Source organism: Eublepharis macularius, chromosome 3, assembly GCF_028583425.1.
Source record: "Eublepharis macularius isolate TG4126 chromosome 3, MPM_Emac_v1.0, whole genome shotgun sequence".
Classification (NCBI taxonomy): Eukaryota; Metazoa; Chordata; class Lepidosauria; order Squamata; family Eublepharidae; genus Eublepharis; species Eublepharis macularius.
This window is the reverse complement of record NC_072792.1, coordinates 116,606,751-116,624,728: the sequence shown is the minus strand read 5'-3', so window position 1 is coordinate 116,624,728 and position 17,978 is coordinate 116,606,751. Positions and strand designations below refer to the sequence as shown.

The window sequence follows — 17,978 nt, the reverse complement described above, 5'->3', positions numbered from 1 at the left end:
AATCCAACTTTTGCCTACATTTGAAAGCTCTTCTTCACAGACAGCTGAAGTCTTGATTTGAATATCTTTTTGATGTTGTTCAATAATAGTTAAATCTGTCTATATAGATTCCAAAATTATCCCATGTCTTTTTCCAAAATAATCGCTTGTACTTTTATCTTCTTTTCCCATTTTTATCTGGTTGCATTTATCTGTGGTTCTGTTCAGTTTTTAAAAAATCTTGCATATACACTTTTAGTCCTAGCCTCCCTGCTGCTCCCACCAGACTCCTGGTAACCACCTTACTTAGTGGTATTCACTTTCACCAGAGGCGATGCCTCAAGCTAAATTCACTGCATGGAGGCATGCAGAGCCTTGATGACTGGCATACTAAAACTGATTTTCAGTACTGGTGAAAACATTTCAAGGCCAAAATAATGAGACACCAAATATTAGGAAAATAATATGTAAATATTCATTATAAATAGGTCAGAGGTATGAGCACTAATATGTAAAGGACTTCTGCGTATACATCTGTCCTATTTAAAAAGAATGATTTATTCAGCAACTGACTTAGAACTGAAGGCAAACTTTCCGTTGCCAAAATGACAATGCTCTGAAATACTGGCTAGGATCTGAATTGGATCTTCATAAACTCTAGACTCATCTGCCAATTATGTGATAATGTCACAATGTAAACATATAACATGTGAATTAGCTGTAAAATGTATGTTGACACACGCCTCTGGCCTTTGCAAAAAAGTATGGCACATATCAATTAAGCTGCAACAATAAAGCTGTGTATTATTTTCTAGTTACAATTTGTTTAGTAAACAATTACTAAAGTATTAAAATCATTCAAGAAAACTTTGAGCTGTTCAGTGCTCGGCAGTTTTGAACTACAATTTACTTAGTATTCACAGAGAAAAATTCAGGAGATTTCAAATTATGAAGCAAAGAAGATTCTGTTTCAGTTAAGCACATATATTTTGAAAGTCCTAACCTTAACCCCACTGCTGTAATGTAGACATGAATCCCCAGTACTAATATTCTGTTTAATGCAGCAGACTTACTCGGTACTTTAAAAGCCACCAACAGGAAATTTTGACTATAGTAGACCATCACAAATGAGAGTTCAGTCTTTAAATAGAGTGACTCCTGACTAAGTTTCCTGAAGTCAATGAGCACTGATAGTTTTCTGTGTTTGATATTTTTAAAGTAAACTTTGGCCGAATCCATACTTCCCTACCTTCCGCTTTTCATGTGCATTAATCGCGCTGGATTCTATCCCACAATGTCCCAGTCTGTGTTCACATCCCTTCTCTTACTGCCGCTGCCTTGCACTATACTTTGTCCACATCCCTGGTAGAATCGCGCAATACGGGGCGGGTTTAGATCCAACATCACCGATGACGACATCACGTTCATTTTTTTTTCATTTTTTCATCAGATTTCCGCTATAGCGGTTTTTTGCTAAATTGCTATGGCGAAACCACACCCCTATGATGTCTGTGATTGATTAATGTTATTCTATGCCTTCTTCTTTGAAATCCATTGGACCATTATTCTGGCAGGCTAATTTGAACTGATATTTAAGGTGGGGGTGATCCAAACTCTCCAAACGGGCAGACTAATTATTTGACGCTTGAATGTAATATTAGAATGATGAATTTCCGTTATAACGGTAATTTCAACAGTTAAAAAAAATTAATTTTAACAGCCACCGATATTTCCGACTGTTCGGCATCCTAAAAATGACACGGAAATGGAAATGACGCCACCCTTTGATGTCTCCGCGGGGATTTTGGAGCACCCTGATTAAGATTTATGGCCGGGATTGTGCAACAATGCTGGGAAAGTCCCCTTTAAAAAAGGGGGGGGAAAGGCAGGCAGGCAGGCATGCTGCGGGGAGAGTGGAAAAGCTTGATAATTGCACGGCAAAGAGGGATGGTGTTTTGGAAGGGCTGCAAACACGGAAGTGGGGTGGTTTGAAGAGGGTGGTCGCCTTGTGAAACGCTTCTATTTGTCCACATCCATGGTGAGAACCGCACAAGAGAAGCATTTGAATGCATGAGAAATTCGTCTGAGGTGCAATGCGAAAGACGCGAGAGAATGGCGGGATTGAGGTAAGAGTATGTGAACAGCCCTCTGAGAAGCGAATAATGGGCGGGGGGAAAATGGAAAACTTGAGACGTGTGGATTCGGCCTTTGATCATTGGTTTAAAAAACTGCATTTGAATGAAAAGATATGGTTTGACCCATGTGTATTTACAAAATATGTCCATGTTGTAAATTTATTCTGAGATTACTAGCTTTCTCTGTGCCTGATGTTCTCTTGAAAATGCATTAGAGATACAATATGAAGTTTTGGCAATTCTCAAATTGTATAAAGAAATGTGGTAGATTAAGGTGCGGGGATAATTTTTATTTTGTAATAAAGTACTTTTTCATTGATATTCTTTGGCCTTATTCAAGAACCTTGGACTGGCACATAAAGAAAGCCTACTAATGATGTGTAGAAATGTCACCACTGAGAATTCTGCCACAGTAAGGTTTTATAATACTATCTATTATCTAGTTGCTAATAGGATAGATATAGATTTAAGATCGCACCGCATCTCCTCTCTGTATTTAATTCGTCTCATGTGGAGGAATGAGTCCTATTATTCATTTCATTGCTTGATATGTTTAGCTTATGAAACTCCACCTATATGTTGGCTAGATTTTGAATCAGATGTACAACAAACCCAACTGATATGCAAACCATTTTGTAAAGGTATAATGTGATTAAAAAATCTATATTTATGAAAATTACATCTTGTGAGTCTAGACCAGCTCTTTCGTGCGGTGTTTCAAAACATTTGAGTCTGAAACAGGGCTGCCACGTCCCCAGTGGGAGCAGGAGATTCACCACCCCCAGCTCCAGAAAAATAAACATTCCATAAAGTTTCTGACAATTCCTAGAGAGGACTAATGTCATGTCCAGGTTCCCTCCCAGAAGTGATGTCACCATGTCACTGTCAGCTGCCCCCGATGTCCCTGACTCCCCTTCTGCTTGTTGTGAGGCTATGAATTCAACTTTAAAGTATTGATTTTATATTTTGACACTTTGTTTATTGAGTTTGATAATTAATATTATGTGCCTGCAGCTCAAAAGGACAAGCAAGCATATGTTTTAAAAGTTTCCTTACCAAAGACAGTCAGCTCTGCTGGATCGCTGTCCCGTTCTCCCACCATGTTGGTGCCAACACAGGTATACATTCCTGCGTCACTCTTTCTTGTGTTTGAAATCATAAGCTTTCCACCTCGTATCTATATTAAAGAAAATGAGAATGTTTATTCAAGTTTCACGTATCCACACCCAACCCCCACACTTACAGTGCAATCCTATGGAGAGTTACTCCAGTCTAAGCCCATTGACTTCAATGGGCTTAGACTGGAGTAACTCTTCATAGGATTGCGTTGTTAAAATATTACTAGTTCCTGTTTTTGTAAGATTTCAATCTTTATAAAAATGTTTTAAAATTCTTTATTTAGATTATAATATCACTGTGTATAGGTTTGGGTGTGAAACATTGACTTGCTCAGGAGCACAGCTAAGATCTTAGCTAAGTAAGCTAAGACCTAGCTACACTGGCCTAAAAATCTTTTGTCTTTGTTGCGTCAAGGGTAGACTAGCAATTTTATGAGCATGGCAACTTGTAGTAGCTAACCACATGTTAACCTTCAAACAATACTTTCACTAGAAAATTGAAAGTAAATGTGACCTTAGAAAACTGAACATAAAAGTAACCTAATTGCTTTTCCACCTAATAGGACAGGGCATTAGTGAAACACACATCATTTCTAATGCATTGCAGATAAATATCCTTAAACAGCTCTGTCTTTCAGCCTATCTTATCTAATAGAGTTGTATGTAATAAAAAGTGGCTATTTCAAATGCATTTAACTATTCTAAAATAGTAACATTTACACAAGTTTAGATCTTTTAAAATGAATTCAAATCAACACAATTATGTTTTTCTTGTTTTTTCTTTTTTGTTTTACGCTACTAAATATAGATTAAATTACAAAATAACAAAAGCATACAATTATATATAAGCCTTAACTATAAAATTATTTATTTTTATTTAATTATATTTATAACCCACTCTCCCAGCAGTGAGCTCACAGCAGAGCACAACATATATCATAATAATAGAATAAAACATGGTAGCATAAAACAAGATAAAAACATCAATAATACAGATTACTAAAAAGCAGCAGTGCACATATTGCACAACCTGTTGAAACAGAACCCATGGGGTTGGATAGCCAGCTGCAGATGGACAGCAATGGCAGGAGGCCGGTTAAGTGGCCTGTCTATCTCAACCATCGTATGTCTGGCAGAACATCTCTGTCTTGCAGACCTGGCAGAAAGATAGCAAATTGTGCCAGGCTCAGGCCTTTACAGACAGAGAGGTCCACCAGGTTGGAGCCAGGACCAAGAAGGCCCTGGCCCTTTTAGAGGCAAGGTGGCCTCTTTGGGGCCAGGGACCACCAGTAGATGTTTGTCTGATGAGCAGAGCATCCTCTGGGGAACATATGGTGAGAGGCGGTCCCACAGATATGTTGGTCCCAGTCTGACCATTCTATTACTAAATTATACAAATTCCAGAATAATGTACTAGCAAATTGTTAGAACTATTGTATAACGTATTTAAACTAGACCTCATTCTTACCTGATATTTTATGTTTGCATTTTCTAGTAATCCTGAAAATCCAGTTTGTGTATCACTTTTTAAAACACAAATCTGTGTGATATTGCCATTTCAATATGAAGGACTTACACTAATTCTCTCTTCTCTGTCATCAATCCGAATTTTGTCTTTTTTCCAATAGATAGAGGGTTCAGGATGTCCTCGAGGAGGCTGACATTCTAAAATGGCTGGTTCACCTGCTGCTACAACAACATCTGTGGGGTTTTGACGGAAATCATCCCGGAGCACTGATACAGAAAGATACAGACAGAAAAAAAATATATATGAGAAAACATATATACACAGAATCATGGTTTCCTTTGTTAAAAAAAAAGGAGGGGGGGAAAGATTGTAGCTAATTAATGTGCAAGATAAAAAACATGCCCAGAATCAGGTACTAAGGCAACAAATAAAGATAACCTCCACAGATAGCCTTTAGTTATCATCTGAGGACAAGCTAGGCATGCATATTTCACTGAGATACCATTCATATATGCGCAAACATACACATACAGTTACTGTTCCACCATTATTCTATAGACACACTAAGTGACTTCTGGCCAGTGTGACATTCTGGGGAGAAAAACTCTCATAGCAGTATTGCTGATCTGACACAGAACTCTTTTCATTAAGGAGAGCAGCATGCTGGACCTTGCTTGTAACCTTTTGAAAATCTGGTGTACCAGGCTGTCAATTGGCACCTGTCTATGTAGGAGCTATTTCAAAGCCAGCTGTGCAAGAGAGCTGACAAAGTTATACCATTTTGCCTTTATAGTGGCAAGATTATTATGACTTTTCATGCTCAGCAGTTTTAAAGGGTGCCAGGATGTCAGGCATAGAAACAATTGTGTTTGCAAAGCACCTGCTCTTTTATTCCTGTTTAGTACTCTTGCAGCCATGATTAGGCATTCTGAGAGAAATCAAAAGGGCAAAAAATACATTGCCCAGCTTTTAGAAAACTAGATCAGGCAACAAACACTACCTGTTTATGGAAATTGTGCTGCAACAAAAAAAGGATTAGGCTTTCGTGTACAGAAATGATAGCCACTCATTATTTTTGTATGTGTCCCTGTCTCAAAGTTAATTGGCACCTTTGCCAACACAAAGCTTAAAATAGCTCCAAAATGAGCTACTGAAATTTAGGGCATCTTTTCTTCTTGTAGTTCAGCTATGTAAGAGACTCATTACTGCTTTAATACAGATCTCACCTTTAATGGGAAAAGAGCCCTCTGAGAAATAAAAAAAAAAGCCTTTATCTTACTAAAGGAGCAATCAGGAATAGTTCAGCAAAAATATTCACTCTCAGCTTATAAGCAGATTTAATTTACTGCTTTTGCTGTTAATAAAATGTGCTCCGTTTTAACATTTTGAACTGCACATTTCCTGTTTCCGTGTGATACATGCAAGGATAAAATTTATATGCACAAGGATTAGGCACTGAATGAGCTGAGGTGAGCATGCATATAAATCTGGCTCTCAGCTACAGATATGGGTTTCTGCTTATTGTTTAACATTTTCAAGACACAGGTAAATCCTAAGAGAGGAGGAAACTAATTAAAGGTTAATTTATTTTCAAACATAAAAAAATCTGTCTATGTATGCTAAGTCTAGACACAGAAAATAAAGAAAATGGCATGTTCTGTGAAGAGCCCTGCTTTCTGTGAAAGAGCATATCTGGCAACGTAAATGATATCCTTTAACACCCTCTTTCCAATAAACATATAGCCAAAAAATTAACCCCAAAAGGTTAACCTTTTTTTAAAAAAAAAAATCTCAGATACATAAAAGGCAGGAAACATTCAGGGAAGAGTTAATTCTGGAAAAAAAGAAATTATTTGAAAGGAAACAAAGTCCTTGCTAGTGGACAGCATGTCAGGTTTATATGTATATATAGCTGTGATATGCAGGGCTTCCCCTGAATCTAGGGTTGCCAGGCCCCCTCGATTTCCCAGCGGGAGATTGGGGCCTGGCTCTTACCTGAGAGGGGTGGTGTGTGCGCAGAGCATGCGCGCGCGTGCTCCTGCAACCTGGATGACGTCACTTAGTGACGTCACCATGCAGCCCGTTTGGGCGCGGATCGGGCCCGTTGTGGGCCCCTGTGGAACGCAGGAGCATTCCTGCGCTCTGCAGGGGCCCACAACGGGCCCAACCCACGCCAAAACGGGCCCAATCCGTGCCCATTTTGGCATGGATCGGGCCCGTTTAAGGCCCCTGTGGAGCATGGGAGCATTCCTGCGCTCTGCAGGGGCCCACAACGGGCCCAATCCGCACCAAAACGGGCCGGATCCGCACCCATTTTGGTGTGGATCGGGCCCGTTTTGGCGTGGATTGGGTCCGTTGTGGGCCCTTGTGGAGTGCAGGAACGCTACTGCGCTCCACAGGGGCCCCGATCCAGACCAAAACAGGCCTGATCCTGGCTGCTGCTGTGTGCGGGGGCGCGCAGCTCCACAGGGGGGCACGCATTGAAGGTATGCCCCCCCGCTGGCCAGGAAGGTGGGGGCAGGGGGGCGGGGGATCCCCCACCCCCCACCGGGGGTCTGGCAGCCCTACCTGAACCTGATCTGGTGGTTACAGCTGGTGCAGAATGCGGCGACACGTATCATCACAGGATTGCTGATGCATGAGCATATAACGCCGATACTGCATCAGCTACACTGGTTACCGGTGGAGTACTGAATCAGGTTCAAGGTTTTAGTATTAACCTAAAGCCCTATGTGGAATGGGACTGGAGTATCTGTGGGACCGCCTATCCCCATATGAACCCCAGAGGACTCTTCGCTCTAGTGAGAAACATCTGCTAAAGGTTCCTGGCCCCAGGGAGGCCTGCATGGCCTCGACCGAGGCCAGGGCCTTTTCGGTCCTGGCCCCAGCCTGGTGAAACACTCTATCTAATGAGACCAAGGCCTGGCAGGATTTGTTATCTTTCTGCCGGGCCTGCAAGACGGAGCTCTTCCGCCAGGCATATGGGTGGTGCTAGGCGGAGCCTCCCTGGCCAGCTGATGGTAGAATAGGCCCTCCTCACTACCAATAACCCCATTTAGTAATCTCCTTCACGGCTAAGATGCTCTGGAGATGATTAAGGCAGGGTCGGTTGGATTTTTGTGCTACTATGTTCATGTTTATATATATTTTAAATTGTATAATTCTGGATGTTTTTATGGTTGTTAACTTATATTAATGGTTTTATGTATTTTAATTTGTATGTGTTTGTAATCCGTCCTGAGCCTGCTGGTATGGGGAGGGCGGAATATAAATAGAAAATAAATAAAATAAATAAATAAATACTCAGTGGCTCAAAACCCACATGTGGATCTTTGTCAGGTTACTTGTGGCTCTTACCCAATGTGGCACTTCTCATATTCCAGTAAAGTGAACACTGTCCATCTTGGGAGGGTGAAGTTTTGGCAGGGAGAGACCTCAATGGAGTATAATGCCACAGAGCCCATCCTCCAAAGCAGCCATTCTCTCCAGGGGAACTCATCTCTGTAATCTGGACATTATTTGTAATTCCAGGAGACCTCCAAGCCCCACCTTAGGGTTGCCATGTGTATATACCCAACCAGCAGGAGGGGAGAGGACTTGATATTTACCTTGTGTCTCATGGATTGTTCTTTTCAGGCTTGTGCAAAGCACATGCGCTTCTGGGAAGTGACTTCATCATGCCAGCCACGAGCATGCTCCCAGTGCGGCAAATTCAGCCCATTTGGATCCAAAATTGGCCTTAGTGATGTGCAAGAGACTGCCTGCAGACGGCACGACAATTTCTCTTCAGGAAATGCGGCCAGTGTGGGCTTTCCTGGGTTGCCAACCAGTGGCAGACGATCTCTGGGAGGCAATGGGGCAAACCTCCAGCGGATTGCCCACCAACAACAGGCAACTGGGAAGCTTACCACACCTGGAGGTTGGCAACCCTATTCTAAATACACAAGGGCTGGCTAAGATTCAACACTTGTATGAAGAAAACCTAAAGGTGCAAAGGTACTTCAGTAATTTAAAAACTTATAGTTACATACATTAGTAATAGTTACATACAATATTAATTAATATTAATAGTTTTATATTAGGTGTGCTTGGTGGGGCAACATTCAGAGCATATAGAGGGTCTTTAGGTTGTTCGTCATTGTGAATATGGCTCTCCATAACAGTGGCACTGATCTATAATATAAAAGCAAGAAACACAACTGTGAGGCCCCGCCCCGCCTGCCGCTGCTGCCCCGCCCTCCACCGTCCTCCTTGGCACTGAAGGGGGAAAGTTCCCTCCACTTCAGACTGTGGCAGAGACGGTGGTTGCGCCACCTGGGTCCGACTCCTGCCAGCTGGATGGTGAGCCTCAGTCTCTCCCTCCTTCTCTGCTCCAGTCCAACTCCTCTTTCTCGGCTTCACCATGACTCTCCCCCTTTATAGTGCTTCCCCTTCCCACCTCCTGTGTCCTCCACCATTCCCCCCTGGCTTCCCTTCCCCAGCTCATTTCCCCCCTGGCTTCCCCCGATTGGTTCTTGCCCCTGCCCTTCCTGGCGGGTCTGCCCTTGCCTTTTCCCCTTCTGCCCCACCTTCTTCCCCCGTTTGGCCAGTGGCTCTCCTGGGTGGCTGAGGCTCTACCCGCCTGTCAGATGGGAGTTCCCTCCCTGGTGTCTCCCAGCCAATCCAAAGAGCAGGTGGGAGGCTCCCTAGCCCAGCTTCCTCCCGGGGTTTCTGGGTCCGCCCACCACCCGGCGTGGGCCTTGCCCAGCTGCTGCCCGGTGTCGGCCATGCTTGGCTGGGGTGTGGCTCGGCACTCGCCTCCCCCAGCCTCCCGCCACTGGGCCGCGCCGCCGGGTTCTTTATATTCCAGTTAGGAGGTGGGTGGGGTGAAGCAAAGAAGGGAGTCAGGATGTAATGGTACAATGCTGTTTGATTAGAGCAGAAATTAGCATCTGTAGTGAGATAAGAATCCTATATCACTTCCTAGCCCCAGAGTGGGGTGGAGAGTGGGTAGGGTGGGTTCCATTGTTCTGAACTTGTAAATGAACTTAAATTCAGCAATCTCATGAAATCTGCCCTTGAAGCTTCTTTGAGAACAGACACTTTTAGGACTGCAACAGAATGTCCTGAAACATTAAAATGTTCTCCCCCTGGTTTTTGAGAGTTGTGATATTTAATGTCAGATTTGCATCCATTTATTCTTTTGCATAGGGACTGACCTATTTGTTCAATGTAGAGAGTGGAGGTACATTGCTGACATTTGATAGCATATATATGAATATGAGATGGTATAACTGTTGTTGTTAGACCCAATGATTATGCTGTCAGAGTGAATATGGGTACAAAGTTCACATCTTTGTTACAGGCCCTGGTCCCAGAGTCTGTGTCAGTGTTAGGATGTTCATTATTGTGAGTGAAAATTAAAACTTAAAAATGATCAATCTTTTTGATTTAAGCAGAATTAAGACAGAATTCACTAATGCTCCAGGAAAAAAATTGAGATTATAATATACTTTCTGTGTTACACCTTAACTTCTGTGCTGTATGATCAATCACTACAGATGTTGTACATTTTGATCTCAGAACTGATGCTCTATGTGCCTATACTTCTTACTCTTTTGGAACTTATGACTTTCCCCTGTGGACTGATATAATGCTGACCATGGTGTCATTGCTCAATAAACATTTAATAAGTATTTGTCTAATGTCAAATTGATGACCTAGAATGCTCATTTGAAAGAATCGATGCGAAACTGCAATACCAATTTGAAAATTAATCTAGAACCCAAAGGGAAGTATAACAGATTGCAACCTTATTCATAAGAGAGACAGAGAGTTAAAGTGTTTGCAAATATAAGTCGTATTTTATTTCCATAAATATACAGAACTGCAGGGTAAACATGTCAGTGACAGTGACACACAACTTTTTTAGATCCCATTATGTATAGGATTGATCAAAAGGATTCATACACAGTACAGTTCTAAATAGTTAAACCCTTCTAAGCCCATTGACTTCAATGGATTTAGTAGGGTTTAATTCTGTTTAGGATTATACTGATATTGTGGCTACATCATACAATGCAAAGTCAAGATAAAAATTTAGAGCGATAACATTTGTAGTTCAGATGCTTCTTAACTTATATCATGTAAGTTTTACACTGAAACTCAAAAATATTGAATATAATTCATAGTATTGATTAGAAAGTATTTATTAGTTTGCAATAGGAGTGTGATGATAAAAACTTGCAGCTAAATATCTGGTACAGTGTGAATAAAGTCCTGTCCTGCAACTAAGGCAACTCTTTACTAACACCTGTCAATTGAAGGCCAAATCCAAACCCTGATCAAAGTCATGTCTATAAACTCAAAAAAATACATAGAAAATTAATTTGTTTCTTCTGCCATTGCGCTGGCTATTTGTTTAAAGGAGACTGGTTTCATGGGCAAGTGAATAGAAGGGGTCAAAATTATTCTAATTTATAGGTCCATTGCTTAATCCTTCTTTCTGTTATAGAAACTCATGCCCTAAGAAAAGGAGATTTTTTTAAAAATGGGATTTGCATTTACATGATGATTACAAATAACCATCTGTCTGCTTCTAGTTTTTCAATCTGGTCCATGTCCCATGAGCCCGTTGCCTATGGTCAAAGCTGCTAAACTCGAAAGAAGTAATACAGGTCTGTCAGGAGGTTTGGAATAATATAAGTTCTTTTTCGTAGTGCCTCATTTCTCCAATTTACAGAAAGATCTCAGAGATTTTTTTAACTATCCATACACACAAATTTTTAAAAGTGCATGTGTTTCTTTATATGCACATTGGTAAACACACACCAGTATTCAAAATAAAATATGCAGTCTTCTCTCATTACTATGTACAGAGTAAAAATAAAGCTACCTCTATTGTAGCTAGAGGGCATATAACAGACATCATCTCAGCGTTAATATGGTGCTGTTCAAACTTAATTGGAGGGGGAGGTTGCCCTCTCATTTTGTGAGCTGTACTTATTATACAATAAAAATAGAGAAATAGCTTCTAGATAGGTTTCCATATTCCCAGGTCAACGGTTTCCTGTTCCAGGAAACTCATCATGTTACCACTACTCTTATTCAGAGTGTACTAAAGATTCAAACAAAAGGTAAATTTGCTTTGACTGTCACTTGTGCAGAGGAAGGCGGGGAATGGACCATTGGATATTTACCAGGAAGGGTCCTTCCCCTCTGAGGAAAGGAGAACATCTCGGGGGGGGGGTGATTTCCACTCGCCATTCAGGGAGGCAGGAACAGTCTTTCCACTTCCTGTCCCTTGGTGTGAATCACCCATCTCCTCAGTTCTGGCAACTCTGAAAGCAGTTAATGATGTGCTAAACTATCAAACTTAACACTCTAGAAGATAACAACAAAGCGAAAAATGAGTAACAGCAAGTTAAATAAACTAGGACAGGATGTGATCCCATTGAACATAAGAGTGAAGAATGATGATGACTTCAAGAGGGACAAAATGTTTTCCTTTCCTTAGAGGAGAATGACCTTTCATGGTAAGCATCCAATGGTCCATTCTCCCTCTGATGCAGAGGACATCTTGGTGGATATTGACAACCAGGCAGCTGCCTTGCAGGCCTCTTCAACTGTGGCATGTCTGGTTAAGGCTGCATTAGTTGCGGCATTTTGAACTGAATGGGCAATAATCTCAGCCAGTATGTCTAATTTTTGATAATGCAAGTATTAAGGGTACTACTGATGGTTGATTTTGACATCCTCATTCCTTTATTTGGTAAATAGATGGGACTGAATCAATTTTCCTAATATATTATCTTCTGCAGATGAAGGTTTTAGTGCGCATCTTACATCCAATGTATGTCACACAATGGAAGATAGATTTTCTGATATCTATGGAAAGATTAATTTACCTTTGGTTTAAAGGTAAGGGTCAGTTGGCATGCCTACTTTGTTCTTATGGAAAACATACAGTTCAGGATTGACTGACAGCATGCCTAGTTCCAATACTCTCTTTGCTGATGTGACTGTGATAAGAAACAGTGTTTTCATCCTCAGCCACTTAGGAATTTCTTTAACAGATATAAAAAGATGTCTGATGAGAGGAAATAGCATGGTGTGTAATTTTCCGTGTTGGATATCTGTGTGTTTGTGGAGGACCTTTTAGAGTAGCACCATTGAGAAAGTGATGTAGGTGCAGTCCATGGAATTGTGGTAACACCATCGTCAGAGCTGCAGCCTGTTGTTTTAGTACAGAAGACTTGAGTCCACTAGTGTGGTCATCTTGAGTCTTGCTAGCATGGCCATCTTTCAGAAAAGACAGAATAGATTTTGATCTTAGGTTTCAAGTGGTCAATACCTTTTCTCCTGTTCCATCTGACGAAGGCCTTCCATGATGTGTTGTATATTCTGTAGAATGTTTCCTGGAAGCTAGTCAAGTGTCAGTCACTTCCCCGGAAGCGACGGCCACTGGACTCACCCAGGGGCTGGTTTGCAGTCATCAGAGAGGGATGAGGCATGGCAGCTGCCATGTTCGTGCTCACCCGGCATCTGCTGGGTGGGCCTGCAGCCAATCAATTCACACCTCGGCTGCCCTATCAGGGGCAGCCAGGGATGGACTGCTGGGGGGCTGGGCCTTGCACCAGACCTTAGGGAGGCAGTTCTCCCTCTGGTCTGGCAGCATATATTTATTCCTCCACACTCTGCTCTCAGGCGGCGAAGGCCCACCCACCTCTCCCTCTTGGTATTAGGTTCTTGCTTCTTTCTGTTGTCACAACTTTGTATGGCGGTTTAGCATTGGATCGTATCTCTTTTGGCGGGGGAGGCAGAACCTGCGTGCCCAGGCTCCCTTCTAAGGGGACTCCTATAAGGAATCTTGGGAGTGATGGACGGAGGTACATGCCAAGCTCAGGGGCTGCCAGGGCATCCTCACTCCCAGGTGGCAGGGGAGTCACTCAGGGGTGTACACCCAGATGATCTCCCCCTTTAATGTCACTCCTTGGCTCCCCCCTCAGCGGTGGTATGAGGGGGTGAGGGGTCACCAACTGGCAGGCGGGTCAGTCGATGTTTCGGATCCAATTCATATGCTTTGTTAATGCTCCTCTCAGGCTGTATTCTAATAAAGTTGTGGCCAATTTTCTCCTCCAGCTATTATGTGTGAGTCTGTGTTTGTTTGCTTTGTATTGTTTCTCTTCCCCACCGTTAGCATAGGCTGCAATAGGCTACTCATAAGAAGTTATTCCACTCACTCTCCAGGCATTTAAATGAAGCCATTCTGGATGGGGATGCCTTGTTGAAGTATATCTGGAGATACTGGAAGGGTTAGGGGCAGATGTGTTGACAGTTGCTGAACAGTGAAAATCATGGATGCCAAGGCCAATAGAGTACTACTGCTATGATTTCTGCCCTCTGCTCTTTGGTCTTCCTGATCAATTTTGGAAGACCTGGGGTGGGGCGACAGGTGAACAGAATATCACTTGAACATTGGGATGTCAAAGCATCGATTGCTTTAGCCTTGAGATGATAATATCTGGTGAAGTACCTGTTCACTTTATAGCTGATTGCTGATGTGAATAGATCCCCAGACTTCCAGATGGGCTGAAAGGAATTTTCTGTAAGTCAGTCTGGAAACCGTAATCCTGTAGACCTCATTTGTTTTTGAGATGGTGCAACTTTCACTGGGAGCTTGGCCTGATTAACAGGTCATCCAAATAAGGGTGTATATGGATGCCTTGTTTCCTTATTTTTATGTCTGGGTTGAGCAAGATCTTTGTGAAGTCCCTCAGTGCTCTGGAGAGGCCAAATGAAGTGCTCTAACTGTAGATGGAGCCCCTCCACCCAGAAAACAAAAGAATCTTTTGTGACTGAAAAAGATATTGGAATGTGGCGATACGCCTACATTAGATCTAATGAGGTAAGGTATTCCTCTGGTATCAAAGATTCTGAGATGGATCTCAGTGTCTCCATTCTGAAGTGCCTCAGTTTGAGGAACTTGATGAGATACTTCAAGATACTCCCCAATCTCCATTCTCTCTCTTTGGCACTGTGGAGAATATGGAGTATACACCTTGTCTCTTTTCTGCAGGAGGGATAGGTTCTATGGCCCAAATGTTGAGAAGAAGATGGATAGTGGCATAGGTTCTGCAAAGCTTTCCTGAGTCCTTGAAAATGGAAGAAACAAGATAATGGGTGTCTGATGAATTCTATGGAGGCTTGTCTAGAAGAAACTAAAATTGATCTACTGTTGTTCTTGATGCATCTCAGCAATACTCTTTGGGAACGAAAGGAGTAGCTCCCAAAGGGTCCTCTGATGGTGCAAGTCAGTGTCTTAGGCATTGATTTTTTTCTTATCTCTGGTTTTGATAAAGATCTTCTCAACAGCATCCTTGAATAGACTGTTGCCTTGAAAACTGATAGGCTGCACCCAGCTTCTCAGGTCTGGAGCTATAAAGTTATCCTGGTGGCTGCTGTAGCCCTGGATCAAAAGATCAGGGAATCTAACATTGCACCTGCTGTGAATGAGTTGGCTTTGGGGACTCTCTTGCTCCCTCCACTAGGTGACGATTGCTGATTGAGATGAGCTGAATAGGTATTTTAGGCCAGACCATAGCTGCTCTCAATACTATTGAAGTGATTGCAGAAGCCTTGATGGCCATTGAAGTGGCTTCATGAATTTTTCTTAGGGCAAAGTCAGCCCTTTGTCTAGGCTGTCCTGGGGCATACCCTCGCCATATTTTTAGAGTAGTTCAGATGGCTGTAATGCTGCTATTGTGACATCCACTAGGGGGACCTGGAAAAACTTAATTAGTAAATGATGGTAAAGCATACCATTTCTTAATACAGATTGGAAATTGCCTGTTGGCCATAGGTTTCGCCCATTCCACCTTTAATTGCTCCTCAAAAAATTCAAGGAAGGCCCTCTCCACTGTGCTAGACCTAGGGAAGAATTGTTTGTTGCTCTTGTGTCTTTCCTTGGGTTCTGAGGTAGATGGACTTATTTCCTTTTCTGATGGATTCTCCTAAAGATCCAAGGCTGCCATGGTCTTGGGTAGGAGATACTGATAGTCCTCTGATTTAAAGAATCTTAGGGATTGTTCGGGGATGTTGTATATCCTAATATATTTTATATTATGTGTGTATAAAGTGCAGTTAAGTTGCAACTGACTTATGTAGACTCCTTGCGGGGCCTTTTGAAGCAAGTGGTAATCAGAGGTGGTTTGCTACTGCCTTCCTCCACAAAGTCTTCCTTGGTGAAGTCCCATCCAAGTATTGGAACTGTTTAACTTCCGAGATCTGATGGAACCAGGCTGTACCATGCCACATTCCCTCTTGACTTTCACTATCTGCATAAACTTCTGTTTCTCAAAGAGAGTTATCCCTTTTTCTATTGTTTGTGGTATAGGTTTCCTTTCTGGCTACCTGAGTGGGCCAGCTAGGTATCCCTTGTATGAAATTACTACCCTTTCTATATTTCCCTGTCTGGGAGTGGAAGGACAGGAGGCTGAACCATAGTGAGGCCTGTCTCTTCCCTCAGCACTCTGACAAAAATTGATATCCAAGCAAAGAGAGTAACGTGGTAAGTATCCACCAAAGAAAAAAGAATCCCACGTATACTTACTACTAATAAAGCCCTATAGCAAAATGTGTACGTTAATTTTTTTAATAAACACTAATTCATATATCCTCATTAACATACATAATGGTACCTTATAGTAAGCATTAAAGAATTTATATGTTTCCCTTCTCAAAACTGGAGTAGCAATTCATACACGTACTATATTCCAAAAAACTTCTTATCTTGAGTATACTAAAGTGGTACTGCTAAAGTGCTATTAGAAAAATATATCAAAGTTATCTAATACTGCACATTCATATTAAAGTGTAAGTGCCTAATTTAGCAGCATCAAGACAAATATATCACAGTATACAAAAACACTGTACACAAGGGTTATAAGCACTGTGTGTTCAGATAGTGAGGAAGAGTCCAGAAAGCTCTCTCAGACAGAGGCAAAATTCAAGTGGCTGTGTGAAGTTCTATATGAAGAATAATCTTCCTGGTGCTCTGATGGGTTGTCTAGATCGTTATTAATCCTGTTTCAAATTCTCATCTTTCTCAAAGAGTACACAGACAAAATTCCATTTATAACATACTTTCTCAACAAGCTTGATAATGTCTTCACAGAAGTATCAATCACTGTGACTTTGATATATTTTTATTCATGGTTAGACCTTTGGTTCCTGGAGCTGTTGCTATTTGCATATCTGAGAAAAGGCTTGACTGGGTCTCTCTGGATCTTATGCTCATTGATTGGCTTATGGATGTGGGAAGCCACTCTGCAGACATCTCCTGGTCAGTTGGCAAGAATGCCTGAGTCGGTGGAGCCAGAAATGGCTGCCACGGTTTCCTTGGCTAGGGATGAATAATGCCTCTTTTTGGTGCACTTATGAGTCTCAGATCTTTTAACGCTGTGAATGGCAGCCACTGGGGTCTCTGAGCAATCTGTTCCGATTGTATCAGTGTTGTTACTGGAATTGGTGGTGAGGGGGGCTTCTAACTCTCCTTTGGAGAGGAAGTGGTCACTTCCCCGCGGTTTTCCATTTTAGAGTGATTGGGAAATGTGCTCTGCAATACTGTCAGATTTAGAGAAAATGGCCTCCGCAGCTGATAGGAAGTCCTGTTTGAAGAAGTCTTTCTCTGAAGTTTCTTCATGTAGATACACCGAATAGAGTAGAATAGTGAAGAAATTTAGAAGGAATTGACGAAAGGCACAAGAATAAGAATAGAGAAGTAGAAGTAGGTTGAAATGAAGGAAAGAGAAAATGAATAGGTTAAACTGCGCCTATTCTAAACTGCTCTCCCTGTTGAGGCAGGAAAAGAACTCAGGAGATGGGTGACTCCCACCAAGTAGACAGGAAGTGGAAAGACTTTGTTCCTGCCACCCTGAATGGAGGGTGGGAATCACCCACCAAGGTAATATATTCATTTTAACAGCTGTGATTCTTCCTAACCATGAAATGTTTAAATGTTGCCATCTCTGCAAAACTTTAATAATTCCTGTCCAAACTTTTCAATAATTATTTTTGTAAAGGTTCTCATTTCGTGATGATACATTTATCCCTAAATATCTTATTGGCTTTGTAGTAATGGTACAGTTGGTTAGGCTTCTAGTCTTTATACATTCCTCTTTTGTTGTTGAGAGTAATAATATCTTTATTTTCTTATTATTCAGTTTATATCCAGAATGCTGCCCAAATCTTAATATTTGTTCCATTACATAAATCAGGGAGGTATATGGATTTGTCATT

At 41.8% G+C, this 17,978-nt stretch overlaps 1 protein-coding gene across 1 annotated transcript in view; it reads right to left on the bottom strand.

The window, feature by feature from the left end:
* The window catches only part of ROBO2 (roundabout guidance receptor 2), an 892,879-nt gene that overhangs the window by 272,274 nt on the left and 602,627 nt on the right, over nucleotides 1-17,978 (bottom strand). The window contains exons 3-4 of the mRNA XM_054974970.1: nucleotides 4,809-4,966; nucleotides 3,171-3,291 (exon numbers count right to left, since the gene is read on the bottom strand). Coding sequence (XP_054830945.1) covers nucleotides 3,171-3,291; nucleotides 4,809-4,966 — 279 coding nt within the window. The remainder of the gene's footprint in view (nucleotides 1-3,170; nucleotides 3,292-4,808; nucleotides 4,967-17,978) is intronic.